General features: G+C 43.7%; 2 protein-coding genes across 2 annotated transcripts; both read right to left on the bottom strand.

Annotated features, from left to right (window-relative positions):
• Positions 1 to 5,769: 5,769 nt before the first annotated feature.
• On the bottom strand, positions 5,770 to 19,062 carry LOC102223066 (polyserase-2-like). The gene is made up of 10 exons (XM_023349529.1): positions 17,299 to 19,062; positions 14,578 to 14,598; positions 13,783 to 13,945; positions 10,956 to 11,230; positions 10,043 to 10,191; positions 9,721 to 9,973; positions 9,375 to 9,546; positions 8,503 to 8,756; positions 8,322 to 8,419; positions 5,770 to 6,747 (listed from the first exon to the last, which is right to left on the bottom strand). The coding sequence occupies exons 1-10, from the start codon at positions 17,351 to 17,353 to the stop codon at positions 6,457 to 6,459; spliced, it is 1,731 nt and encodes a 576-aa protein (XP_023205297.1). The 5' UTR covers positions 17,354 to 19,062; the 3' UTR covers positions 5,770 to 6,456.
• Positions 19,063 to 22,978: 3,916 nt separating this feature from the next.
• Positions 22,979 to 26,896, bottom strand: kat8 (lysine acetyltransferase 8). Its single transcript, XM_005814978.3, has 11 exons — positions 26,541 to 26,896; positions 25,782 to 25,856; positions 25,530 to 25,708; positions 25,405 to 25,458; positions 25,161 to 25,325; positions 24,953 to 25,042; positions 24,749 to 24,889; positions 24,446 to 24,539; positions 23,839 to 23,989; positions 23,457 to 23,611; positions 22,979 to 23,185 (listed from the first exon to the last, which is right to left on the bottom strand). The coding sequence occupies exons 1-11, from the start codon at positions 26,845 to 26,847 to the stop codon at positions 23,121 to 23,123; spliced, it is 1,476 nt and encodes a 491-aa protein (XP_005815035.2). The 5' UTR covers positions 26,848 to 26,896; the 3' UTR covers positions 22,979 to 23,120.
• Positions 26,897 to 27,571: the final 675 nt, after the last annotated feature.

The raw sequence follows: 27,571 nt of genomic DNA, 5'->3' as shown, positions 1-27,571 counted from the left end.
GAATTGAGTGTTGTTGAAATAATACCAGACAAACAATAATAGATTATAGAAATAAGCTGAGTGACGAGTGGAAACTACAGAAGACAAAGCAGAAGCAGGAAGTGGAGTAAATCCGACCCGACGACATTCCTCAGCGTTTGATCTGCCGCACTCATCAGTTTTAAAAAGTTTCTGTGAAGTTTTTCTCTCTGGTTCATCTCAACCCACAGAACCTTCATGGACGACTTCTGAAACAAAGTTCTGACCCAAAGCTTCAGAGAAAACAAGCAACTGGAACCAGATGCTTCCATCCACTCCAGCTTTTATTTCTGTCTGACCTGAAATCGGACCAAATGGTTCCTGTTTTGGTTCTGTTTGGATCTGCTAGATTTGTTCTGCTGAACTCTAGACTAGTTTCCAGTTCCTTAATAATGATTAAACTGACCTGGATCCGATGTTCTGGGTTCAATCAGCTTCTTTCAACAGTCAGATGGAGTTCTGATGTCTTAGTCCTGACAGTACCAGTAGAACCGGGTCAGACTTCCTCACTCACACAGAACCTATTAGCTGTGGGACTGAGATCAGAACTTTTGGATAAACCCTCCAGAACTCGGACCTTGTTGTCCTGAAGACACTTCAGAACCACTGTGGCTGCTGAGGGACATCAACCATCTGGACCAATCCGGACCAGTCTGGACCCTTTTGGACCTGAGCTTCAACTTCCTTTAGCTGTCTTTAGATGTTGCCAGACCTAACCCGTAAAGACGGCAGGACGATGAAGATCTTGGTCCCTGTGGATTTCTGGAAACTTATGTGACTTTATTGTTTCCGGTGAGTCGTGGCTTCCTCCTCGCTGAGCGGCCTTTCAGTCCCAGTCGGTTCAGGAAACGTTTCTCTGTGGCAACGTGGCAGCCACGACACCATGCTGCCATGTTGCCACATTGCCATCCTCACCAGATTCAGCGGCCCGAAAGAGTCCGGAAACCCCAATCTTGAAAAAGTCTATAATTGCCCCCAGAGAAATCATGAAGGAAACCCTTGTATTTAAACAATATCAATAAGAAAAGGCAAAAGAAAGAAAAAATAAGAATGAGTTTTTTAGGTCACCCCCATTATTAGAACAATGGTTCAGTCCAAAGTGTGGGAGGAGCAACAGCAGCTGAACGGTACCGGCTCCGTCAGAGAGGAGCTAGCTGTTAGCTGCTAGCTGCTAGCATGGCTCTGCAGCACAAACATAAACCCTCCAGTAAAAATACTTAAAGCAAAAGACATGAAGCACATTTGATTTCCTTTCACTGCTCAATAGGAAGAAACACATTAACAACAAAAATCAGCCCAGTTTGTTATTTCATTAATTTGACTGAATCTTGATAAACTGCCTCGTTACGCCTTAAATCAAAACTAGCCGAACTGCTACATTGCTTTGGTAGACTTAGTTTTTTTTGTTAAAGGCAGCAAATACCTAATTACCTTTAGCTCTTTAACTCTTACATTAAGAAGAAGAGATTGAAACGGGAGCTGCTGAGCGTTAGCGCTAGCCCACAGCGGAGAGGCTACTGCAGAGCAGCTGGCAGTAAAAAAAGAAACTATGCCTTTATTTCTTATCATCTTCAACGTAGAGCCTTTAAAACCACTAAACCAATAAAATCTGAATATGTTTCCATAAAGTCCCTGGTGCTCTGAACGTTGAGCTGAAGTTATGATTCTCCCAGATATTCACCTTCCAGGTTCTCAGCCACCAGGATAGGAAAACCAGAACAGGTTTAAAATCAAGCAACTTAATAGAATAGAATAGAATAGAAGTACTTTATTCATCCCAGCAGGGAAATTACTTCACAGTTACAGCATAGAGACAAGACACAATAACAACCACCACTGAGTAATAGTTGTAGATAAAATAAAAATAAAATATAAAATGCTATAAATTGTAAAAATATGAATGCTGTTAATATAAAAAGCAGCTTAGAGCAGTCCTTGCAAAGATTCAAAAAATGCAGATATGTATATGTAAATATATGTACAGCAAGTGTGCCACAGTGCAGTTGTGCAAAATCAGACTGATTAGAGCAGAACAATGATTTAGCTTTTATTGTACAGTGAGATGGCATGTGGCAGGAAGGATTTCCTGTATCTGTCCCTACGACAGCGGAGCTGCAGATACAGATCTCTAACAAGTTATAACTTAAATAACACATAACTTGTATTGAGAGCCACTGCAATAAATCAATGTTTATGAGGAATTTTATTAAGCGGAGTCACTCATTAAAACTTGTTTTTATTTAGTCTTAATTTTTGTGAAGGTGTAGCAGAGATTAGATCAGTGACTCTGAACCAAATCAAATCTAAACAACATTTGATTCTTAGTTTGACTCTCCGGGTCTCAACAGTTAATTTACTGAGAAAAACTCGTTTGTTGGTCATTTTGGTCCTGCAGCTTGAACTCATTAAGAACTTTTTAAACATCGTTACCTTTCACTGTAACCTTTCTGACCCCCAAATTTTAAAAGTCAATGTGGCCCCTGAGCCTAAAGGTTTGCCCACTGCTGCTCCACACGGTCACTGATGTTCTGATGATGACATAATGAGTGGACCCAAACCAGGCAGCAGAGGTTCTGGTTCTGGTTCCTTTCTTTTCATTCAGGGATGAGAACTGACTGTGTTCTGCAGTTCTACCATCTGTTAACCCTTTTAAAGGTTTAATGTTTTATTATGAACCATAAAAATGGCGTCTGATGCTGATTTTTGTTGCCAGTGGGTATTTCTAGGCAGTTTTTGACGACAATGCCATAGTTTCCCCTGAATGCGTCAGAGCTGAGCTATCAGGTAATCTAGACAGATTTGGTGCCAGCAGCTTACAGTAAGGAAGAGAAACTTTCTGAAAACTGGCTGGACAAGGAGCAGGAAATGCTCTCAACACAAAAGGTTCAGCGATGTGTTAAATGAAACTGTCTGCATGTCACAAGACGGGAACTGAAGATCATTTTTTCACCTTTTCTTTAAAGTTTAGATATAACTGGAAGAAAACAAATTCCTGTAAACATGAAGAAAGCTAAACGTTCTCAGGTTTTCCATCAACAAACTGCTGGTGCTTCATTTATTCGCTGTGATTCATCCTGAGATGGAAGTTGCCAGATCTGTCAGTTTCCTGCCAGAGCCCGTCGACCAGACAGGTCGGACAGCGTCTCATAAAAACCGACTCGTTGTTTCACCGTCGATGACGTCAGGCGGCTCAAATCCGATCTGACAGACGGGTCGGACAGTTCGCCTGATAAATGATCAACAAGATTAAATCAGCCAATCAGGAGGCTGGAGCATCTGGAGGCCTGCTAGAGTTCAACGTGAGCATTAGAGGGAGAGCCATGTTGCCACGTTGCCATAATTCATAGGAATGGGGAAACTGATTGATGTAATGTGGCAGTAAATGGATAAAATGATATTTAAACACATTGTTATCTTGACTGTATTTATGTTTCCCTTCAGAGTCTGGATCGATCTATCTATCTATCTATCTATCTATCTATCTATCTATCTATCTATCTATCTATCTATCTATCTATCTATCTATCTATCTATCTATCTATCTATCTATCTTCATATATTTGTCACTTTTGATGTGCATTTCATTAGAGGAAATCTGAGTTTGGTTTGGAGGTCTATGTGTTTTCTGCTTTGTTTTAGCTGGAAACTGTCAGTCAGATCTGGCAACCTCGCTCTGGAAATAAAAGAAATAACCTTTGACCTTTACTGTTCCTCAGTGGTCAGGAGGTGTCTAGTATGGAAAGCCGAAAGGGTCACATTCCTACTGGTGAAATACCGGACACAGCCTCACAGTGCCACCTGGTGGTGTAGCAGGCTCATTGCAGGTCCATTATTTTACAGCAGCCAGTTTAGTAAGTAAAGTTTATTAATAACACGCTTTATACAGACATAAAACCACAAAAATAAAAATCAACATTAAATGACACAAAGAATAGAACAAAGCATAAGAATCATGACATAAAAATAAGTTTATTCAGAACCAACATTTCAGTTTTCATTTATTTCTCAGTCCTGAGGAGCTTCTATTGCTGTGTGGTGGAGAGCGTTCTCTGCACCTGCATCAGCGTGTGGCACAGGACGGCTCTGCAGAGGTTAGGGTCAAGGCTGCACAGAGGACTGTGGGGAGCTGCCTTCCCTCCACCTCTGACCTCCAATCAGCACGATGCAGGAGGAAGGCGTTCCTCATCATGAAGGACTGAGACTGAATTTCGTACCACAATCAAGGCTGGTATGAAAATAAAGAAATCCTTGAATCCTTTAATAAAAATAAACCCTTCCACTAATCACTGTGTGTGGAGATGACATGAAATAATCGGTGGGTCACCATGACGACAGGAATGCTGTGGTCCAAACCTGGTAAGTGTCATTGGATGTGATCAGCTGATCGGCAGCAGAGCAGCTGTACGATCTGCCGTAGTAATGACGAAAAGCGGCTCTCGACTTCCTGGAAGGTTTCAAACTTGATTTATTAAAAACTTTCTGCGAACGACGGCGATCTTCCAGAAACTCTGCCACAGGCGGTCCACTCACTGGACGGAAATTCATTTATTTCACATTTTTAATTCAAAAAGGTGAAATCCAGTATAATGTTCAGTTTGTTAGAACATCACAAACGGATAAAATGAGTTTAATACAGAAATGTTCTACTGTGTCCAAGTCCTGACCCCTGACCTCTGACCCCCAATGGTTCTGAGTCCAGAGGACATTAGTGGGTGGAGCTTCAAGGTTCTGTGAGGAGGAACGGGTCAGAACTCCAACTGACTGTTGGAGAAGCTGGCTGAACACAAAACAGTTCAAAGGTCAATTCTAGCAAATCCTGAAGGTTTTTTCAGGCTTCATAGAAAGAAAAAATAATTTGAACAAATAAGAAATAATTTATTGAATCAGAGAACCTGACCCGTCTGCGACCCGTTACTGAGCAGCACACGGACAGGTGCCGGTCCACGCCCCAGTGTTTGGGGATGTTACACAGTAAATACTGTTGAGAAAAAATGATTATTTTTAGTGCTTAATACAGTTAATCTTATGGCATGTGTAAAAGGTATAGTCAACACTCTTAGTCTGAACAGGGTTGTGTTAAGCATTCAAAAATTAAGCCAGATGGGCAAGCACCCACAGCACAGGAGGCCATAAAATTAGCATTTTCCTGCAGGGCAATAAATTGAGCTTGGGAGAGAGACTTTAGATTTCACAGGTATCTGTGAGATTTATCTCAGGTTGTTCTGTACCCAGAATGACCGTGGGAGCCACAGGGGGTCAGGGCGCAGCGGTTCGCTCTTTTGTTTTACCAGAGACCAGATGGCCCTTTGATCTCTGCAGTAAATTAGGGGGAGTTCCAAGTTTCTCTGAGTGCTTAAGGGAGTTTCCAGTTGGTCAACTAGAGGAACGCCTTGAGTGCATATATTAAATAGAAAAAACACCCCCTTACTATAAGATTTCGTGTCAGCACAAAAAATTCAGAGAGCGTCCAACATTTTGCTTTTTTCCATCGGCTCTCTCCAAAGACGCGTCTTTGCTTTTTGTTCGTCTTTGTTTTGTTTTTTTGTCTGTCTTTGTTTCTATAAGGTAAACAATGCATATCTCTGTTCCTCTGCAGCTTTGTTGTTGATTCATGCGTTGCTGTGTATGGAATTAAACTCTGTGATTCTGTGACGTCAACACGCATTGTTGTTGTTTCACTTTAGCAGCACGCCGCCCACTGAGAGGATCCGGGAGTTTTAAGGAAGAAAGAGCCAAACGTTTTGTCCAAAGTTAATTTTAAATTATACTTCCTTTAATAATACTCAACATATATTTATTTTCATTTTATAGATAATTATGTAAACAACTGTAATATGAAACAGAAACAGACATAAAATCAATCAGTTAATTTAAAACATTTTCCTGTGAAGACAAAGAATCAACACAGAATAATAATAATTATTATTATGATTATTATCAATACTATTATTAGTTATTAGTGCAGATACTGGTTGTGAATGATACGTGTTAATAGGTAGATAATAATAATAGATAGATAATAATAGGTTTCTGAGATAAAGACTTCTAAACAATAAAACAATCTGATCTGGTTGGTTTCAGACAAAAATATCAGCAGCTGTTAAAATTCTTCATTCTGACTCCTTCAATCAGCTCCAGCTGGACCGGGTCGCAAACAGAACCAGAGAATCCAGACTTCCTCCAGGTGAAACCAAGAAAGAGTTTGAGGAACCTTCAGGAGATCTGGAGAACTTTTGATCAAGACACATTTAATTCTGTCTCCTTGGAAGGGAAACCTGAAGGTTCAGCCGATAAATCCTCAGAAAGACTTGATTCATCAACCAGCACCTCCTTCCACCTTCAACCCAAAGAACCACAGAGAAACCGCTCAGAGAACCCGTTTAAACATGTAGAAAGGGGAAGATCTGGTCAGACTTTAGGCTCCCAAACCCAGCCTTTCTATGAGAAGAGCTGCAGACACAAGAGCAGGATGAGGAGGTGGAAGAAGAGGAAGAGGAAGTGAGCCTCAGGGAGTCCGCTGGAGGCAGTGGGGACGGTGGCATTAGCGGAGGGTTCTGGAGTCAAGAAGACCCCGAGTATCCGAGTCAGGAAGTCGTTAAATTTACTGAGTTTGACAAAGACATTCGTGTTGGCTCGAGTTTGGCTGGTAGAGGAGTTCAAGGTCAGAACCACGGCGGCCTGGAACCAAGAACCGTCCTGCTGGCACATGAGCGGACCACCAAGGTCACCCTGAGGAGCAGAGGGAGACAGTCCATCAGAACCATATTCAGAACCAGCTACAAACATCACAGTGAGCAGACATTCACATTGTTCCCCACAGCACACAGTCTGGAGACTCGAGCCTAGCACAACGTGACGCAGGAAGGAAAATAAGCCACATTCAGCCTGGTTCTGGTTGTTCTGGTTCTGCTGGAGACCCTTCTACGTTTTTGGATGTGAACCTGATCTGGTGGTCGAGTCACCTCCATGAGGTAAACTTGCGCAGTGGGGAGCTTCAAAGAGAGTTCCCTTTGGCCATAAGTCTGAGACATTAATGATCTTTCCTCGGGTTCACCTACAGAAACTTTGTCACGATTTTTATTTCCTCCAGACAGTTAAGTTTGATTGTCTTCTCAGTGCTGACTTTTGAGCTTCTGACCCGCGCTTACTGGGAATTCCTCGTTGATGGGAAACAATTGTAATCCCGTATACCTATCACAAGAGGAGTTCAGTGGGTGACCCGCGCCTCTCGGCGAAGGGTAGACACGCCGATCCACTCAGTGTGGACATGTAAGGGCATCAGAGACCTGGCGCAATCCAGATCTTTATCGGAATTAACCAGACAAATCGCTCCACCAACTAAGAACGGCCATGCACCAACACCCACAGAATCGAGAAAGAGCTATCAATCCGTCAATCCTTTCTGTGTCCGGGCCGAAAGAGGTTTCCTGTTTTGAGTCAAATTAAGCCGCGGGCTCCACTCCTGGTGGTGCCAAGGACTAGATCTTCAACATCGGGTTAGTGGAGTTCACATCTATTGCTGTTTTCTAGACCTGAGCTGAGGATCACTGCAGCTCCTCCAGAGTTTCCATGGACCAACTTCTGTGATCAATGCTCTCCTTTAGGTGGACGTCCATGTCAAGGCGATCCGTCTTGTCTCCATGTCTCTGTTAGATGTTCTACGCTGGAGTGCTGTCGAACCGGACCCCGTTTTAAACAGAACCAGCACCTCCACCACCTGTTGCTGGGTTCCTCCATGATGCTGCTTCATCTCTGATGGTCTCAGCAGAACCTCTGGAGCCAGGCAGCACTGGGTTTTATTTTGGGCCAACAGATTAAAGTGGCAGTGCATCACACTTAAGATTATGAACTATTTTCCTTCCACAGAAAATCACGACTTTGTGTTTCCTCTCATAAAATCACAACTAATCTACTTGAAGTTTGTTGTTAAATTAAAATGAAATGTAAAAATGTGAAATAGGTGTTAATACTTTGGTAAACTTGTTGGAAACACATTTTATATGAAATATTACAGAGATTATGTTCTCAGACTGCTAAAGAAGATACTGGTGCAACCCTCAGAAACACCATGCAGACAGAGCTTCACAAACCTGAACCATTGACAAGGTCAAAGGTCAAGGTTTGACGGGTAGTTTTGCTACCCGTGGGATCTTTTGTGGCTCACTCTGAGAAGCAGGCAGCGTTGCTCAGACCTTATAGAACCTTCAAAGAGATGAAGTCTTTGTTCCCTGAGGGACGTTCTGTCCCTGTGGACACTCTGTGTCCCTGCAGATCAACAGGACAGAGGTCAAGCCGCCACTGACCTTCTCCAGAGTGAACTCTGAGGTGCAGATGTTCTCCGTGGAGGAAACATTTTCACAGGTTAGCACCGACGTCTGAAACTCCTGCAGAAGCTCCTCGACTGAAGTTGTGGGACATAAAATGTTATTTCAGACGAGAGCTCTAGAAATCTAGTGTCTGAATCTGGCAGACTCGCAGCCTCACCTCCTCCTCGCCCAGAGCTCCAGCCAGCAGCCCAACAGCTGGATCCGACCGGGAAGGTTCTGCCGTTGTCCAGGCAGATGGGCTGGATGTAGTTGCTCAGGGTGGGGCTCGTGGACAGCTGAACCAATGCGATGTTGGACCCGGTCAGGTTGCTCATGGTGATATTCGACACATTGAACGATGACTCAAACGAGTTGGACCCATTCTGCTTCAGACGACCCAAAACCACCATCCACTGAGACACATTAGGAGATCTAAGGCAAGAAGATCAACTGACTTGGCACTGAAACTTAAAAACATTGGATTTATACTACTAAATCTAAAGGGAATGCAGAAAACATGTAGGTGTAGCTTCTATCATCCAGAAAAATAAAATCCAGAAGCTTCAGCAGAAAGAAGCTGGACTTTTTCTCTTGCCACTACAGGAGGCTGTTTGTTCATCGTTAATTATAACTCACACAACTTCCTGAACATGAATTATAAGCAGATTTTTACAAATCCTGATCATGTGAGGTGTTAAGATGAGCTGATCCAACAGAACCAGCTCCATGGTTCTTTTGCAGTCTATGTTTATATGTCATTGATCAACTCTTTGACTAGGCCAGTCTCAGTACTGTGATAACCATGGAAACCAGACTGAAAGTTGTCAGAGCAGTTGGTCATTGTTAAACTGTTTAACTGTTGAAACACTTTTCTCAATAATTTTCTGGCCGGCCCAAATGGAACCACAGCTCTCGGCAGGCTGGGTCCTGGACATGAGGACCAATGGAAACACATCGGTACCAGACCCGTCCATCAGAACAAACACCGGTACCAGACCGGCCCATCACTGTATCAGAGCAGAACTACCTGTGGGATCTTTCGTGACTCACTCTGAGAAGCAGGCAGCGTTGCTCAGAACGTACTCCCTGGACACCAGAGTTCCTCCACACTCATGCTGTCCGTTCTTCTGCAGACTCGCCATGGACGGCCACTCACCAGCTGCCGCCACAGAACTACTGCCCAGAATACCAGAGTTCAGTGGGGCCCGGCCGCAGTATATCGCTGGGAGATTAAAGCACAGTCACACTTCAGAGCACATTTTAGATAATGTCTTTAATTATAACTCTCACAACTTCCTGGACATGACTGATAAGCTGATTTTTACAAATCCTGGACATGTGAGGTGTTCATGTTAAGATGAGCTAGCTGAAATGTTTTGGATAGAGGAGGAATTACTTGGTGTGGGGGTCGTGATTGGTGGCACGCCACTGCAGGAGACGCTGAGGTCGCTGTTGGTTCCGGTTGATGTGTAGGTCATGAAGCCCGGCTGGTTGGTGGCGATCTGGGCTTTGATCCAGCTCTCATACTGGGAGACTCTGGCATAGACTCCTGGGTAATTTGGCTGAGCACAGCCAATGCCAAAACTCACAATTCCTGACTGAATCCAGCGGCCATTTTGTTTGCTGACCATCGGACCTCCTGAGTCTCCCTTTAAAATGAGAAACATTTTGGATGATCTGCTGGATGAAGCCAGATTCTAACAAGCAAAGATAATCACCTGACAGGAGTCCTTTCCTCCCTCCAGTAATCCCGCACAGATCATGTTGTCAGTGATGTCGGTCGTTTTATAACCGCTACATTTACACCGTCTGTTGCCCACAACCGGTATCTTCACCTCCATGAGGTTTTGAGGAGATGGAAGAGAAACTGAGGAGACACACATTCAGAGTACAACAATTTAAAGACTGCGGTAAAGCTAACCACCTCTTTAGAAAAGGCGGCCCGCACACGATATGCGCGTGCACCACAGCTCAAGACGTTACGGTACCCCCATTTACGTGCTGCTTTCACAATAAAAGCGCACATCCGGTTCATCTTTGATCTACTGCAAGAAATTAAACATCAGATGTGGTTGATATTTGCTGGTTTTGTTCTAGAGGTAACCCCCTGTCACCCAGAAGTGAGAGAAGTGGCTGGAAACAGAGAATTTTCAGCTTTGCTTAATGTCCCCAATTATTTCCGATACATAATTTCTTTTTGAAACTGCATAAATACAAAGTCTAAACTTGAAGCTGCTAGAAATCTACTTGCAGTAGGTCAAACATGAATCGGATGTGAGCTTTTATTGTGAAAGAAGCTAATAAATTAGGGTGCCGTAATGTCTTGTGCCGTGGCGCACGTGAAAATCAAGTGCGGGCTTTACTGTCATTTTCGAAGAGGCGGCTAGCTTTACCGCAGTGTTTAAAGGTTCAGTCCTTGAAAAAGTTTCCAAACCAGGGAAGAAATACGGTTCGAACTGTCAGTTTGGTAAACAGGAAAGACAGCATTAAGTTTTATTAGTGAGGAACGTCCTCCATTAGGGTGTGAAAAACAAACGCACAGGAAATGTTGCCAAGGAAACGCAGGTGCACTTTAACCGAGTGGTCAGAGGAGAGACTACTATGGCGTTAATCAGTCATTTAAAATCTCACCATCAGATCCAATGTTGCCCCAGCCGGTGACCCAGGAGTCGACGCCGCTGTAGAAGGTGCTGTTCGCCGCCGCCAGGCAGACCGGCGAGATGTAGTCGTTGAACGTTACGGCTGAGGAGAGCTTTATCAGGGCGATGTCGTTGTCATTAGAGACAGGAGAGTTGTAGTCAGGATGAACAATGATCTGCACCGCTGTCCGACGCTGTTCGTTTGGGTTGCTTCCCTTCTGACTCTGACGGCCCAGATACACGGCGCTGATAACGGACGGGTTGCCACTGAGCCCATCATGTTCAGAAACAGAAAAGTCAGCAGTTTCAAAAACAAACCACATAGCAAGTGATAGTAATTCAACGTTGAATTATGGTCAGAAAGGTTGATTTTTGGTTGAGGTTGACGATTGATGGTGAATCAAACAATCATCCAATTCGAGCCAAGTAACCAATGTTGACGAGATTCATTAAATCAATGTGGTCAAATTCTAACGACTGAAACTTCAACATCTGATCAATGTTGAATCAATGGCCCGGTCCAAAGCTCAGTGCCCTCTATGAAGTGTGGACTCAGTCAAAGTCACATCAGGGGTCAGGGGTCAGGGTTGGGACAGAACGGTCGTAACTTCACATCCAAAATGGCGGGCCGGTCCCTGTTTAGCATCCTGCTGCTAAAAACTACAACTAAACAGAACCTTTTAAAGGTTCAGTTCAGGTATTTCTGTTGGAGATATTTATTCTGTTGTGACTTGTTGAATACAGAAAATTCAATATATCCTCATGTTCAGTGAAACCAAAATTATTTCCATACTTTACTTTTGAAAACTGATTTATTCTGTATTTTTGCGACAGACAGCTCGCTCTGTGAACTTTGCCATATTTCCAAAATGACAAAAAAACACATTAAAACATTTTAATAATCAATTTATCAATCTATTTGACTAATAGAGACATGATTTTTACCCATAAAACCATCTGTTTTATGCAGCTAACAGTTAGTTTGGTATAAAGTGGAGCTAAGAAAGATCAAGTTCAGGACAAACATACAGCATATATCGAAAATAATAAAAATGCCTGATGCTACATGTGAAAAATAAAAAGACTAATGGAACTAAAATGAACTTTTCATAATGAACTATGAATGTTGTGACTTTATGAACCAAAATGTTACAATAAATTCATCAGTTTTCTGCTCTAGTCTGAGAAAACATTTTAAAAATCATGATAATAAAACCAAGCAGCTTTCTATTCCACTCAATAAAAAAGATATTAATTTCATAATTATGTATAGTTTTCCCTGTAATGACTTTCTGCAAAAGAAATTCAAAATAAATATCAATTCCTGCGTTTTGTGACTGAGATTTTAAGACAATAAACATTTTTTAAATTGTGACTTTTCATGATTGTTTTTAGAAAGTTTTCAAAAGTGGGTATTGTGTAAGAAATCTAATATATCTTTAAGTTTTAATATAATAAAATTTGGTCTTCTAACAGGGATGAAGAGTTAAATTATGTTACATTTAATCCTAAGTTTCATTCACAAATACTGCTTTCTAAAAATCACCTCCATTTTTAAAGTGAAGTAATTTGACATCACAAAAGGCCAATCTTTTTACCAACATGTTAATATCTTAATTTAAGATTTGTCTTGTATTTGTGACATTTTGTTTTTCTTTCCACAGTTTGTGATTATTATTTTTATTTCTTCTTTTTCTGCTCAGTTTATCAAATCAAACTTTTTATTACTAATGTTCCTACGGTCAAGATATTTTCTTTGAATTTTCTATAAAGACCAAAAAACAGAACATTGCTATAAATCCGCCTTTTAACTCAAAACGCCATATGCAGCAATGAATTGTGGGTAATACACTTCGCCAAAGTCCATAAAAATGGAGAATGTGGGACACACTGCGACCTTTAACCTCCAACATGAACGAGGGAGGGAGAGGTCTGGGACCGGCCCATCTATGCTGTTCGCAGCCCTTCTCCTCGTTGAGCTCTGGGTCAGAACATTTTATTATCGAGCATCACGTCTTCAATTCAGCTCTATATGTTGAGGACAGTGGGTTGTGATTCCTTTCTGTACATTTTCCCCATGATGTGTCTCTGTTCCAAAACATCTGATTCAGATGATTGCATGACCTTCTGCAGAGGCTGTTAATCACCACTGATTGAATCCAGGTGTGGCAGAAGGGAAACATCTGGCCCAACTTGTCCTGTTTCCTGGTTCATACAGAACCAAGCTGAAGCTCATGGATGCTGATCTTCATGGACAACAGACTGATGTTCTGTCAAAAGGAGTCTTTGTATGTTTACAGATCTAATCCTGTTTTCTTAAATAAAATGTTATATTATTGCCATGTTGTCATTTTTAACCTTTTGCACACACATTTTTGGAAATGTGTTAATGTACGATAATTCTGAACGACATGTACCCATGATACCCAACATCTGCAAATAAAACCGTGTGTTTAACACCAGTTAAGAAACTTTTAATGGTATGTTATGATGTAGACCTAAAAATGTACACGAATCAACATTGATTCCTTAACTTTCATTCAATATAAATCAACACAAATGTGCATGTAGCTCCACAATCAGATGATGGTTAAATCAACATTGATATAGTGTCAGTGATGGTTGAAACAATAACGTTGATTCAACATGTGAGTCACCGACAGCTAACCCTAACCCTGCTTCGTTTCAATGTCAGGCTTCAACATTGTTTCAATGTTGATTCTGTCATATTTTGCTCTCTGGGAAACCAGTTTGAACAGTAAAGTTGTTTTCTTCAGACAGAAGACTCCTGCTCAGATCAGATGGATTAGATTGCTTACTTTGGGACGCAGTGAGCTGCAGTCAGAACCCACAGGTTGTTGATCAGAGATCCTCCACAGAAGTGGCCTGAGGAGCCGTGCAGACTGACCTGCCAGGGCCAGCTGCCTGCAGGAGCTACCTCTCCTCCAACAATCCTGGTGTTTAGTGCTGGTTGACCACAATCTGAAGACACATGGACATCTCATCACTTCTGGAGGACCTGCAGACTAGGACAGTCACAAATCGACTGAAATGTCCTGACAACCTGACATGAATGCAGAGCCGGGTGACTATGTACGTTCACAAGGAACCTTTTAAAATAATGGAGTAGATTTACTGTAATGTACTTTTTACTTCTGCTTGAGTCCGATGTCTTACTCCTCCACCAACCTGGACTTACTGCACTGAATGAAGAACCAGTGATGTAGCAGAAGTTTACTGGAAGTACTGGGTTCAAAGTAACCTCAGTTGTGATTAACTGAGATTAGTTTCTTCTGCCTGAATTTGTTATTTAATATTGATGTGATATTTATTTATTCACAAGAATCTAAAGATCATGTAATATTTTGTCTGAGTTACACACTAATACTGAAGTACTCAGTACATCAGTAGCTTTGGTACCAAATACAATTTTTCTCGAGTATTTTCTCGGTTTGTCACGTTTAACGTGAAAGTATTGCTGGTCTAGGCTTAGTCGCCTCTGCATGAATGTCAGAGTTTGAATCTGGTTTCACTTGAAGCAATAGATCAGAAAACACCAAGAAGACCCGGACAGGAAAGTTAGGATGGAGGAACTGAGAGAAAATTTCTCCTACCTGATAACTGAGAAGAAGATTCTGAAAAATGAAACACAGCAGCAAGTTAGACACACGGGGAGTTATTTTTATTTAATTCTTGTTCCTACAGAAATATTATTACTCAACATGGTTTATCTGAACTCAGCTGTTAGATATTCTGGTACCAGTTCCTGCAGAACCAAAGATCCATCCGAAGATCGGACTGGGTCATGGCCCGTTACCCGACCCAGTCAGGCAGTTCAGTATCTTAAACACGACGGAGGAACGTTGTGCCGCCGAATGCTCAGGACGTTTTTAACTAGCAAACACGTCAAAAGGTCGAGACATTGGATGGATTAACTTTGACCTTTAACCCTCTAACTAAGGCCTGTATAGGGTGACCAGACGTCCTCTTTTTCCCGGACATGTCCTACTTTTCAGACCTAAAAAGATGTCCGGGGGGAATTTAAAAATCGTCCGGGATTTTGGTCAACTGCCTCAAAACACATTACATAGCTTACATTGCATTGTAGGGCACTGCGCACGGCGCTGCGTGTCACGTAATCCCTGAGCCGCGTCAGTGCGGGCAGCACGCACCCCCCCCCCCCCTCCACCCCGCTCTAAGGTGTTCTGGTTTCCCCCCCCCGCAGGTTGTCCGGGTTTTCACAAAGTCAAATATGGTCACCCTAGGCCTGTAGAGACTTTGGTCATTTCTCTGAGCTTCATACTCTGACCTTTGACCTTGGGTTGAATCTGGTGGGATATCTGAGATGTTTTCCTCTGTGGAGGATGATGGACCTCAGACGTCTGGAGGTTCCCTTGCAGTGAATAGAACCTTAAGATCCACCAAGTAACTTCAAACTAGCATCATTTAAGTCTGGGAACCAAAACCATCAGGACCGGCGGGCCCCAGGGCTGGGTCCTCTCCACGCCCTTCCTGTCCCTCTAGGCACTAACGACTGGACCTCAGCGAGGTTCAGACATGACTCCACCGCTCGGATCCAGGACGGTCTGAAGACAGACAGAAGGTGGATCGGCCGGTCCACGGGTCAGAACCACCTGGGAACACCACCTCTCCTCTCTGCAGCGAACCATCGGGACTGCAGAGAGGAGAGGATCAGTCCTCCATCCAGGACGTACAGGTCAAAGGTCAGGAAAAGGTCAGCTAGCACCTCTGCAGACCCCACACATCCTGGACATGAACTTGTTTAGACTTTTGCCTTCAGGGAGTGCTAAAAACTTTAACAAATGTCATTAACGATCAGTTTTAAATGTTGATTTTGTGACCAAATCTAAAATCATCCTTAACTTTTATCTACAGCGACAGTTTGATTTCACTCTAACCAATGTGATAAACACAAACATTACATGATCTATTCCTCTGACTAGAATGGTACAGCTTTATCCAAGCTCTCTTCCTATTGGCTGGTCAGACCCTCATGGTGGCTCCTTCTCCAACAATAAACTTATGATAAAAGTTAAACCTTTAATCTACTTCAATTTCTTTTGCATTGAAATTTAGCATTTTACCCCTAGTAATGGTCTTTAGAATCAATTTAATTCTACTTTAATCTTTAGAAAATAAACTAATAATAATAAAATAATGGATCCAATTAATCATTAATTTAAAGTGAAGTGAAAGAGTGATCTCAGCTGAGGCTGATTGTGGTGTTGAATATCGAAGTAAATTATGTATTTTAACATTAACTGCTGCGACCAATCCCAGATTAATGAGCAGATAATTAACCATTAATTAATCATTAATCATCTTTGTTATTGTTGATGTTTTTCCATCCTGGCATTTTGTTCAGTTGCAGCATCTTTGAAGGGTTAACCTGTTTGACTTGAGCTAAAACTCAGGAATGTTTCTTTGTGTGAGGCACATTCTGTACTTGCTCTAGGACAAATGTTTGTTTTAGTCACTTGGTTTATGAATAGAAACCAGTTCCTGACAAACCAACAGAACTGGGTTTATATCTGACTTTGGATCTGTGAGCTGGTCTCTGTAATAATTTGGTTTAAACAAACAGTCGTGTATTTAGAGCATAATAAGCGTCATATCTGGTGGTCATGGAGACAAATGTTCACTAAACTCTTGGAGTTTCTACTTCGGCTTGAAATGTCAAAAAACAGCAGAAACTTTCATATCCTGACTAAATCAATCTTAGCACATTTATAAAATGAAGTATCTTCACATTCATGTTAAAATAAAAAGCAGTCAATCCAACTTTATTTATAAAGCAAAGAATAAAAATTTAAGCAAGTAAAACATTTCAATATACAACTAATGTGATCAAAAGTTCAAATAAAATAGAAAACAGCAACAACAACAAAACAACAAACATGAAGAAAATCCAAACAGTTTTATAATATTATTACCAACAGATGATTTTTATTCTAATTTTCGGTCAGAGAAACTTTTTTCAGATTCTTTCAGGAACTTTTGATGCATTTTCAGACAAATTTTTAGCAAAAACATTTTTTTCTCTGTTATGCAGAGCTGCTAGTTAAAAACTACCTTTTTACACAAAATCAAAATTTTAGCTCCAACCTAATTTAGAAACCAGAAAATTGTTTCTCTACATGTTTGTGGATGGAAAATTCATTCAGTGGGAAAAAAATTTAACTTATTTATAACCAGGAAAATCCTTTTTCTGTTTGATAAAACCAGAATCATTTGAAGACGGTTAAAAGTCATTTTTCTGACATGTTGTCACAGCTGAAGCTGATTGGTGGAGTCAATGCAGGTGAGATTCCTACCTTGAGTAAACAGAGTCAGCAGCGCCGCCACGCAGATCGCCTTGTAGAGTGCCATCTCTGGAAGTTAGCGTCTGCTGCTCTGCTGTAGCTTTAAGAACACCTGGCCAACAACACGCCCTCACCTGTCCCTCCTCCCAGCACACGCCTCAGCCACTTCCTGTCTGCAGTCGTACTTCCCCTGAGCTCCAGACTACATGTTGGTGATTTATTGACAGGTTAAACACACCGGCCTCTCAGTGTTTTATTTACACATCAGAAGGAGGGTCAACGTAGGCAAGTCTAAATGTGACCGACTTCATCAGCCTGATCTCAGACCAGCTGAACGCAGCAGAGGGATTCATTCTAGAAAACACTGCATGGCCTCAGCAGAACCTCCAGAGTTTCTCCCAGAGAAATACAACCTTTATTTTAGTTCTTTAAATGTTTGCCTTCATTAAGACTGTAGAGTTGGTTTTCAGGTATTAATCTTCCGATAATTATCAAGTGACATTTTCAAACTTTCTCTCAACTTAAAAACATTTGAACTCAGAACCATGAGGGGGCGCTGGCTGACCACCGGGTCAGGAACCCAGAACATGGTGGTGGCAGCTTCATGCTGCAGGGAGGGAAGATGTTAGAAGTAAAGGAAAAATAAATGAGCCAAATTCAGAACCAACCTAAATGAAAACCTGCTGGAGGTTAAAGACTCAGTCAGAAGTTCATCTTCCAAAAGAAAAACAAACGTTAATTTTAGCTTCTGAGTGTCAGTCAGAGTGACGCAGCATTTTGGTGCTGCAGAACCACAACGTCATTCACTGAGAGGGTTGTAAATCCTGCTCATTACACACACACACACACGCACACACACACACACAAACACACACACACACACACACACACGCACACACGCACACACACACACACACACACACACACACACAGTTAGAGCATGAAGAAACATGGCCGCCTGCTGAGTCACCAGTTGTTAATTGATCATTTAACCTCCTGACGGACTGATTCCCTCTCTTGTTCTGGTTACGTTTTTTTCTTCTGCTGTGTGAAAACATCTGAAGATGATTCAGACCGGGTCGGTTTAGCAACCGACTATAAAGAACAGCCGAGTACCGGTACAGAACCAAGGCGTGAAGAGAAAATCAGAAAGAATCAGAAAGATGGCGGCGCCCAAAATGGCTGCGGTTGCATGGGCTCTCGACAACTTGCGAGTATTTGAGCAAAATACGCCGCCTAAAACGCTACAAACTTTGCATCCACTCAGTAAGTTAGCATATGATTGCCAGCGTCTGCTGGAATTACGATCATCAAGTGATTTTGGACTCATAAATACGACTACTCTGGAGTGTTTACGTGATCTCGGAGTGCTACGGAGGCAAGACCCAGCGGCCCAGCATTCCGCGCAGACAGGAGCAGCGCTCTCAGCGGTAAAACCCGAGGGGGGGGGGCTGTGTATTTACATCAACAACAACTGGTGTAAAAATGCCATGACTGTCGCCAGTTACTGCTCCCCGGACATCGAGCTTCTGACTGTTAACTGCAGACCATTCTACCTGCCCAGGGAGTTTACTGTGGTTAGCATCACTGCTGTGTATGTGCCCCCCAGTGCTAACACTAAAGAGGCTATGAGTGTTCTCTACCGGACCATCAGTGAGTTGCAATCCTCACACACAGAGGGCATTTTCATTATTGCTGGGGATTTTAACCAGGCCAACATGAAGACTGTTCTCCCTCACTTCAACCAGTATGTGGATTTTCCAACCAGGGGAGGAAATACTCTAGACTTGGCCTACACCAACATCAAAGAAGCATTCAGAGCAGCCCCCCGCCCCCACCTTGGCTCTTCAGACCACCTATCTGTTATGCTAATTCCTGCATACAAGCCCCTGCTGATCAGAACAAAACCTACAGTGAGGCAGGTGAGAGTGTGGACTGAGGGGGCCATGGAGGCACTTCAGGACTGTTTTGAGTGCTCTGACTGGGAGATGTTCAAGGCAGCAGCCACTTACAACGACCAGATCAACATCGATGAGTACGCCATGACTATGTACAGCCTACATCAACAAGTGCACAGAGGACGTCAGCATCACTACGAACATTATCACCCGGGCCAACCAACAACCCTGGATGACTAAGGAGGTACGGGAAATGCTAAAAGCACGGAACTCAGCCTTCAAGTCTGGCGACAAGGAGGCACTGAGGACAGCGAGAGCCAACTTGAACCGTGCTATCAGGTTAGCAAAGCGAACCCACAGTCGGAAAATACAGGAGTTCTTCCACGACACCAGCAACACCAGGAGTATGTGGCAAGGCATAAAGGCGATCACAGATTACAATCCATCCTCCCCCCTAGTGGGCGAAGTTGATGCTGACTTTCTCAATGGACTCAATAACTTTCAACGATTACCGGCCTGTGGCACTGACTCCCATCATGATGAAGTGCTTTGAAAGGCTGGTAAAAGAACACATCGTCTCCAGACTCCCCCCCACATTCGACCCGTTCCAGTTTGCCTACCGCCGAAACCGCTCCACTGAGGACTCTATCTCCTCCGCCCTACACCTGAGCCTGGCTCACCTGGAGGAGAAGAACACTCATGTGCAGATGTTGTTCCTGGACTTCAGCTCAGCGTTCAACACAATCATCCCACAGCATCTGGCAGGAAAACTGGGACACCTGGGCTTCAGCACCCCCCTGCGCAACTGGCTGCTAGACTTCCTCACCGACAGACCTCAGTCAGTCCGGATCGGACAACACACCTCCGATGTCATCACCCTCAGCACAGGCTCCCCTCAGGGCTGCGTCCTGAGCCCTCTGCTGTTCACTCTGATGACACACGACTGCGTCCCCAGGTTCGCCACCAACCACATCGTGAAGTTCGCGGACGACACAACGGTGGTGGGCCTCATCAGAGACGACAACGACCTGGACTACAGAGAGGAGGTGGAGCAGCTGGTGGACTGGTGCAGAGACAACAGCCTGATCCTGAACGTTGACAAGACGAAGGAGATGATCGTCGACTTCAGGAAGAACCGGCCCAGCCACGCTCCACTGCTCATCAACAGCTCGGCTGTGGAGGTGGTCAGCAGCACCAAATTCCTGGGGGTGCACATCACAAACGACCTCACCTGGACTGTGAACACCACGTCTCTGGTCAAGAGGGCACAGAAACGCTTGTATTTCCTGCGGAGGATGAGAAGAGCACACCTGCCCCCGCCCATCCTCAAGACGTTCTACAGAAGCACCATAGAGAGCATTCTGACCAGCTGCCTCTCTGTGTGGTGGAGGCTGCAGCGCCTCCTACTGGAAGAACGTGAGGAGAGTGGTGCGGACAGCAGAGAGGATCATCGGGGCCCCCCTTCCCTCCATTCAGGACATTTCATCCCAGCGCTGCGTGTCCCGAGGCCGAAACATCGTCAGTGACCCCTCACACCCCCACCATGGACTGTTCTCCCTGCTGCCCTCTGGAAAGAGGTTCCGCAGCATCCGGTGCAGGTCCACCAGGTTCAGAAACAGCTTTTTCCCACTTGCCATCAGACTGCTGAACTCTTAACTGGACTGCACTCAAAAAACTGGTCTCCACTTCATACCTTGCACATGTACAGAGCTAAATAACTTCTATTTTACTGTCAGTCCTGCACTTTATATTTTATATTCATATTTATATTCATATTTTCGTACTTTATTTTCGTATTTTATTTTATTCTGGAGTAACCTCACAACATTGGAACCTCAAAACACTGTCCTGAGCTGTATGCAACAAAATTTCCTTCTGTATTCACCCTGTGCATGCAAAATGACAATAAAGTCAGTCTAAGTCTAAGTCTAAGAAAAGACCCGACTTCTCTGGTTCCTGGCAACAAATCAAACATCTTCCCGTTTGAGCCGAAGCTCTGAAAGCAAAAACGTTTTTCTGATGATTCATCCAGGTTATCTGATATGAATGGAAACCAGTTTGTCTGTGACCAACTGAACCAACCAGCTGAACTGGTTCAACACGGCTGACAATGAACTGTTCTTTGTTCAGAACATTTGATAATAAAGCTGATTATATCTCCACCACACAGAGTATTTGTGCGTAAATAACAGGTCAGCATCTGAAAACTTTTTACCTCACAGAATCATTTCAGACCAAACTTCACCTTCATGTCACATCATTACATAAAAACAGCAACTTTCATTGGCTAAAATCAGGCGTTTCCACCTGTAGAGAAATAATTATTAGTATCATAATTATTTCTACTAAAGTCACAAGTTTACTCAGTAAAACTTTATTTCCTTCAAGCTTCTTTGGCTCATTTCTCCTGGCAGAATTATGAATTAGTGGAGTTTAATCCCGATTAAAGAGAGAATAAATTATCCATGTCATTAAAAATAAAAAAGATGATATCAAATAAATCATTAGAAATAGAAATTTTGAATAAAAACATCTTGATCCTCTGGAAACGACCCGCTCCAGGTTTTATCCGCTCTTCTGGACCGGGCCTTAATTAATATTTATTTTATGGGATACAAAAACCCATTAAGATTAAAAACCTCTTTTCTCTTGGGAACAAGGAGCTGCAGCTGAAATGGATTCAAATAGAAACCAGTTAACCAGTAACTGGTAACCAGTAGCCTTTGGGCTTCTGGACCCGGACCGGCTTCGAGGGTTCTGGTTCTGATCTCTGGGATGATGTTTCATGTTTTCCATGATGTCACACGAGGAAGCAGCAGCTGCAGATTTCGTAATTGAACCAATCAGAGGCTTTCAGTCATGACATCATCATCTGGGTTTTCCCCGGTTGGTGTATGTAAACTTGTGACTTCGCTGTGACGCTGAGTTCTCAGAACCTTTAACCGGGTCACGATTCCTGTAAACATGTAATTATTCTGAATAAACTAATTCTGAGTCTGTTTAGTCTGGAGTTTAACCTTTAACCTTTATCTAGTGGAAACGTTCTTCAGAAACCAAATGGTCCAGATCACAGAACCGGTTCTGAGCCGACTGGTTTATGCTGAAACCAGTTCATTATAAAACCAGAATAATATCTGAACCATCATGTTAATGTTTTAAACTCCCAACATGATTTATGACCCAGAAGATCAAACCCTGACCTCTGACCTCCCACAGCTACATTTCAGTCATTATTCAGAGCAGCTGCAGAATCATGGCTGAATACAAATGCACACCACACTTTTCAGATTCTGTTATTTAAAACCAGGAATCATTTTCCTTCACATTTTATGTATTTATTCTTCATGCCGTTCTGTCACATAAAACCCAGAACTATAAACTACTTTTGCAGGACTGAGGACAGCAGGAAGCTCAGGTACAGTCTAGAGTGCCCCCTGCTGGACATGACCAGGTATTAACCATAAACAGGAGATCTTTTAAATGAATTTAAAACATTTTAAATGTTTAAGTTTTAAACCAGAGATCTGCCTGGTGAGGAAGGGGTTAACGCCTCTGCAGGGCCTCCATGTTGGGATCCAAGATGGCCGACGCCCTTCATCACCAGAGGGCGGTGTCCCAGGGTCTGGTTCTGGAGGTCCGGTTCTGGGTGTTTTGCTGTAACCAGACAGCAAAACACCCAACTTGGAACTGGAAAAAGTTCCAGTTCCAAAAAAACTGGAAAGTTTTTTTATTTCCAGTTTTTAATAATTAATGTGAAGTAAACAAACATTAAATTTTTGTCTGAAACGCGTCAATAAATGAAGAACGAACTTTTATTCTGAAGCTTGAAGGAACCAGAACAGAGTTTTACCTGAGAACATTTATTCTATGAAAATATTAACAGATTAATAACATTTATTTACAGTCCGGGTGATGAAGACGAGCAGCTCCTCTTCCTCACTTCTTCGACAGCTTGGCCTGTTTGTTCTTGGGAGGCGCCCACTTCAGACACAGGGTGTCCACTGCGGACAGAGACAGAGGACTTCAGGAAACCGTTGAAGACATTTTACTGTCTGTCCATGTCTCTGCTGGACGGACAGAGAGGACAAGGTGTCCCCCTGCTGGACGTCATCAGGTCAAGAAATGCGTAGAAACATATCTAGATGGTTCTATGCGTTTCTCCCAGCAGACACTGTCCATGCTCTTATTGTCAAGGTCAGAGGGCAGTCTTCCTGTAGGGGGCCGTCCCGTCCCGTCCCATCCTGTCTCCCACCCCTCGTCCCCCCGGCTCACCTGTGATGGGCGGCTTCTTGTACTGGGCGCTCTTCAGGTGCTCCTCCACCAGTTTGGGCGTGACGCAGATGACGTGTTGCCCCTTCCAGTACTTCACCATGTTGAGCGACTGCAGGGTGCTGATGATGTCACTCTGAGTGATGCTGGTCATCTGGCTGGAAGACAGCAGCGGGTCAGCCGGTTCTGGTTCTGCCGGGAACCTGGTCGCTCGGACCAGAACGGAAACTATTTTAAATGTAAACATTAAATCGCAGCAAACAGCCATGTGATGGTCTCATCTCTGAGCTCCTCTCAGGGGTGCGCTAACTTTCTGAAAGTCTCCGTCTGCACAAAGACGGTCCCCGGGCCGCGTCCCGGACCCCCCTACCGGAGCGGGACCGACCTGAGGTCCTTGATGGACAGTGTTCCCCTGAAGTCCCGCAGGATCTCCAGCAGAACCCAGGACCAGTAGCTCCGGTAGCTCAGCTTGCCCAGATCCGACAGCGGCTTCTCTGGTGAGCCGACCGCGTTCTCCAGCTTGGACAGCTCGTAGCCTGCAGAACCAGAACCAGAACCAATCAGAACCAGAGGGTAGAGTCCTACCCGGCCCTTAATGGACCCCAAACCAAAGGTGGGTTCTGTGATGGGAGAAGCTGAACCTCAACATCAATATTTCATGTTTATCTTCATTTCCTTCCAGAGTGGAGCAGTTCAGCAGCAGGTTGACCTGATGTCATTAATGAAACCACGACCTTTGACCCAGATCGCATGGTTGGAGACAGGACTCCAGTTAAATGTAGCAGCGCTAGCAGTAGCAGCGCTAGCATCAGGTCAGTAGTGGTTGGTTTTAGGGTTAACCCTAACCCAAGCCTAAAACCTTCAGAACTATAAACTTTACATTTCTGAGGTACAGAAGTTAAACTGTAAATATATTTTACTATTAGGGAGGCTCTGTAGCACCAGGTAGACAGACCCCTAAAGCCAGCCCTGACCCTTGACCCCTGACTCACTGAAAGCTATGAGGAACTTCCCGTAGCCTCTGCGTTGGTACGGCGGCAGCGTCAGAATACATGCCACGTTGTTCCCATCTGGAGATTCTTTTTCCTGCAGAAACAAAACAATCAGACCTGATCATTACCATAATGGTGTTTTAATGATTCAAAGCCCTGAGCAGAACCACTGGACCCGTCGGTACCAGAACCCCTGCAGAGCCTTCAGGTTGGCGTGTTGAATCTTAAACCGGCTGACTGTTGGATTTCACATCATAATTCAGATTTTATTCATTAAATCATCCGTTCGCTGCAGCGGCGTACCTTAGAGAAGTAGCCGACGATGTGCGCTCCCTGCTTGGTGACTTCGGTCAGGATGTAGAAGATGAATGGCTCCACGTCAAAGTAAAGCGTCTTATGGTCCAGGAACAGTTTGGCCAGCAGGCATAGATTCTGGCAGTAGATCTGAGGACAACAGTCCAGTAAGACACCGCCGTCCCCAGGACAACCACCAGAGGGCGAGCTCACCTTGTGGTCCCGGCCATCCACCTCGTAGACGGAGATGTTGCTCCTGCGGTAGATCTCCTTCCCTGGAGGCTGCCTCCACTGGCAGTGAGACTGGGGAGGAGAAGATCAAAGGTCAGCTGTGCTGATGAAACTGCAGCTTCTCCAGGCTGAACTTACTTTGACCCCAACAAGGTCATGTGACCAGGGTCAAAGCAACGGCTGGACTCACCAGGTGGTGTCTGAACGTTTTCTCGTACTTCATGTACTTCAGGCAGAACTCGCAAATCCAGAGCTTGGGCTGCTTCCCATAATCCTCTGGGAACGGAGAGAAGTACCAGGCGTCGATCTCAAAGTTCCCAATCTGGATCTTATCCACGTACTTCACCTTGGTGATCTGAGGAGATGGAGGAGTGAGGAGGAGACCTCCACCCTAGCAGCTTATCGGGGCAGCACAGGTAGTGGGAGGTACGCACCGCCTCATGCTCCTTCTCCAGAGCAGCTGTAGTCGGGTCCATCTCGGCGTAGGTCTGGGTGGAGGAGAAAATTCATGTTAGGTGAAACCGACACTGGCATCTCTGCAGACAGCAGGAGGCGCCACCTTCTGCACGTGGTTGATCTCATCGTGTTTCCTCTTCTGGTTGCGCGTGATCTTCCTCTCGGGCTGATCGCCGAGGTCACCGACTCCTCCAACCTCAGAGTTTTTCCTCACGGCGTCCTTCACCGTCTTGGTGAGTGCCAGCCGATTTTTTCCCACCCACTCGTCCAGGCGCCGGTTAACTGCAGTCCAAACGGCAAACTCTCAGTCCATCTGAAGGACAGGTGCTGGTTCTGGTTCTGCTGAGATACTCACATCCTACATAGTGGACATAGAACTCCTCCCGGGCCTCCTGCTCGTTGAGGCGGAACTGGATCACCTCAGCCATGTCTACAACAGCAACACAGTCAGTCAGCTCCACCTCAACGCAGGAGCAACATCAGAGAACATCAGACACTCCCCACATCTGGACACACTCCATAACTGAAATAAATATAGCTTTTCTTTAAAAAGAACCCTTTGATATTTAAATTTGTTATTTAAAGAGGTAGATTTAATTATGTCAAGGCACATTTAATTATTTATTTGCATATTCCAAAATTTCTTGATACATTTAATTTATTGGTCAAATTTACTATTTAATGATGTATATACATTTAAATAATGGGACATTTACACATGTAGTTATTAGGTGTGGTTATTTAATTTAGTCACCCCTAACTCTATAACTAAGCACCATTTTAAATCTTTTTGCAGATTTATGGTCCAGATTTATTAGAAGCAGCGGAACAGCTCTTCAGCAAGACTACGAATCGGACGCCAACTTCGGCCTCATAAACAAAAACAATTTATTTCAACAAAGACATTTTTTTTTCGTCACCAACTAATATCCAAACCGTTATATGTTTGAAATAAGCTTATTGTTCAGAGCGAGGTTTCTATGAAAGCAGAAACACCTCTAGCTTCGGATAACATAAATATATATTATTGTCGTTTTACATATTTCTGTCTCAAACAATGAAAGGTTTTCAGCAAAACTAAATCAGGGAAAGATTAAGCCGTGTTTTCACTTACGCCATGTTTTATCGGTTCTTTGACACAAATACGTCTCTCCAATTTCCACCGACACTTCTTGCTCCTTGCCGATGCCTATCTCTGCGCCTTCATCCGGTGTGAGCTGGTCACTCGAGCCCCCGGCTTCTCGGGGCCTCCCCAGGCCCTCCGCCTCGTCCTCCTCCCCGCCGCTTCCGTTGGACGAACACGCAACGGGAACGCTGCTGTCCAGGTCTCCCCGCTCGCTCTCCGTCCGGCTGGAATCCACGTCCACATCCATGCTGGGCTCCGAGTCCTTGTTGTTGCTGCAGCTCTTCCCGCCAGTCATATTACTTGGACTACTGGAGCTTCGACTCCGCGCAGCCGCAGATGTTGCTCCGCCCACAACCTAAACAAGGGAGGTTTTTCTTCTTCGTTGATGTTTTTGTGGTGGTTGGTAACCAGGGAAAAGCATCTTTACCGCCACCTATTGAACTGGAAAGTGTAACGGGGGACACACACTTTTTTTTTATTAAACATTTTGAACAAGTGTACAATATCACGTGGCATGTACATACATGAAGAAACAAGTCTTACAGGCTTAAGGCACACATATAATTATGACAATAAAAAAAATTAAAAAATTAAAACAGGTAAAATAAAATTATAAATAAATAAAATTTATCAGACATCAGAGGGATAGCATAATTAAAAAAACAAACCGAAAAAACAGAAACAAAGGGGCTTTAGTTTTCAAATAAATTCACACCATTATAGGTGTCCAAAAGCTGTATTTATTCCATGCTTGTTTTTCATCAGATTTAAGGTTCTGTAGTGATTGTCCATTAAAAGGTTTTTAAAAGCTGAAAAGTTAGGATTTCTAATGCGGGCAAACAAGTCAGAATTTTCTTTTAGCTGTTTTCCAAAGTCATCAACCTGCTATCCAGACTTTTAATGGCTGCTAAGACAGCAGCTAAGGAGACCTCAGTCTCAGTGGCTTGTTTTGTAGCAGGTGGGAGTTTGGTTGGAGTTGCATTCAGTTGCCGTCTAATACTGGAGGCATTTCTTGACGT

Source organism: Xiphophorus maculatus, chromosome 16, assembly GCF_002775205.1.
Source record: "Xiphophorus maculatus strain JP 163 A chromosome 16, X_maculatus-5.0-male, whole genome shotgun sequence".
Taxonomy (NCBI): domain Eukaryota; kingdom Metazoa; phylum Chordata; class Actinopteri; order Cyprinodontiformes; family Poeciliidae; genus Xiphophorus; species Xiphophorus maculatus.
Note: the sequence above shows the minus strand (reverse complement) of the source record. Positions and strands in the feature narration are given on the sequence as shown.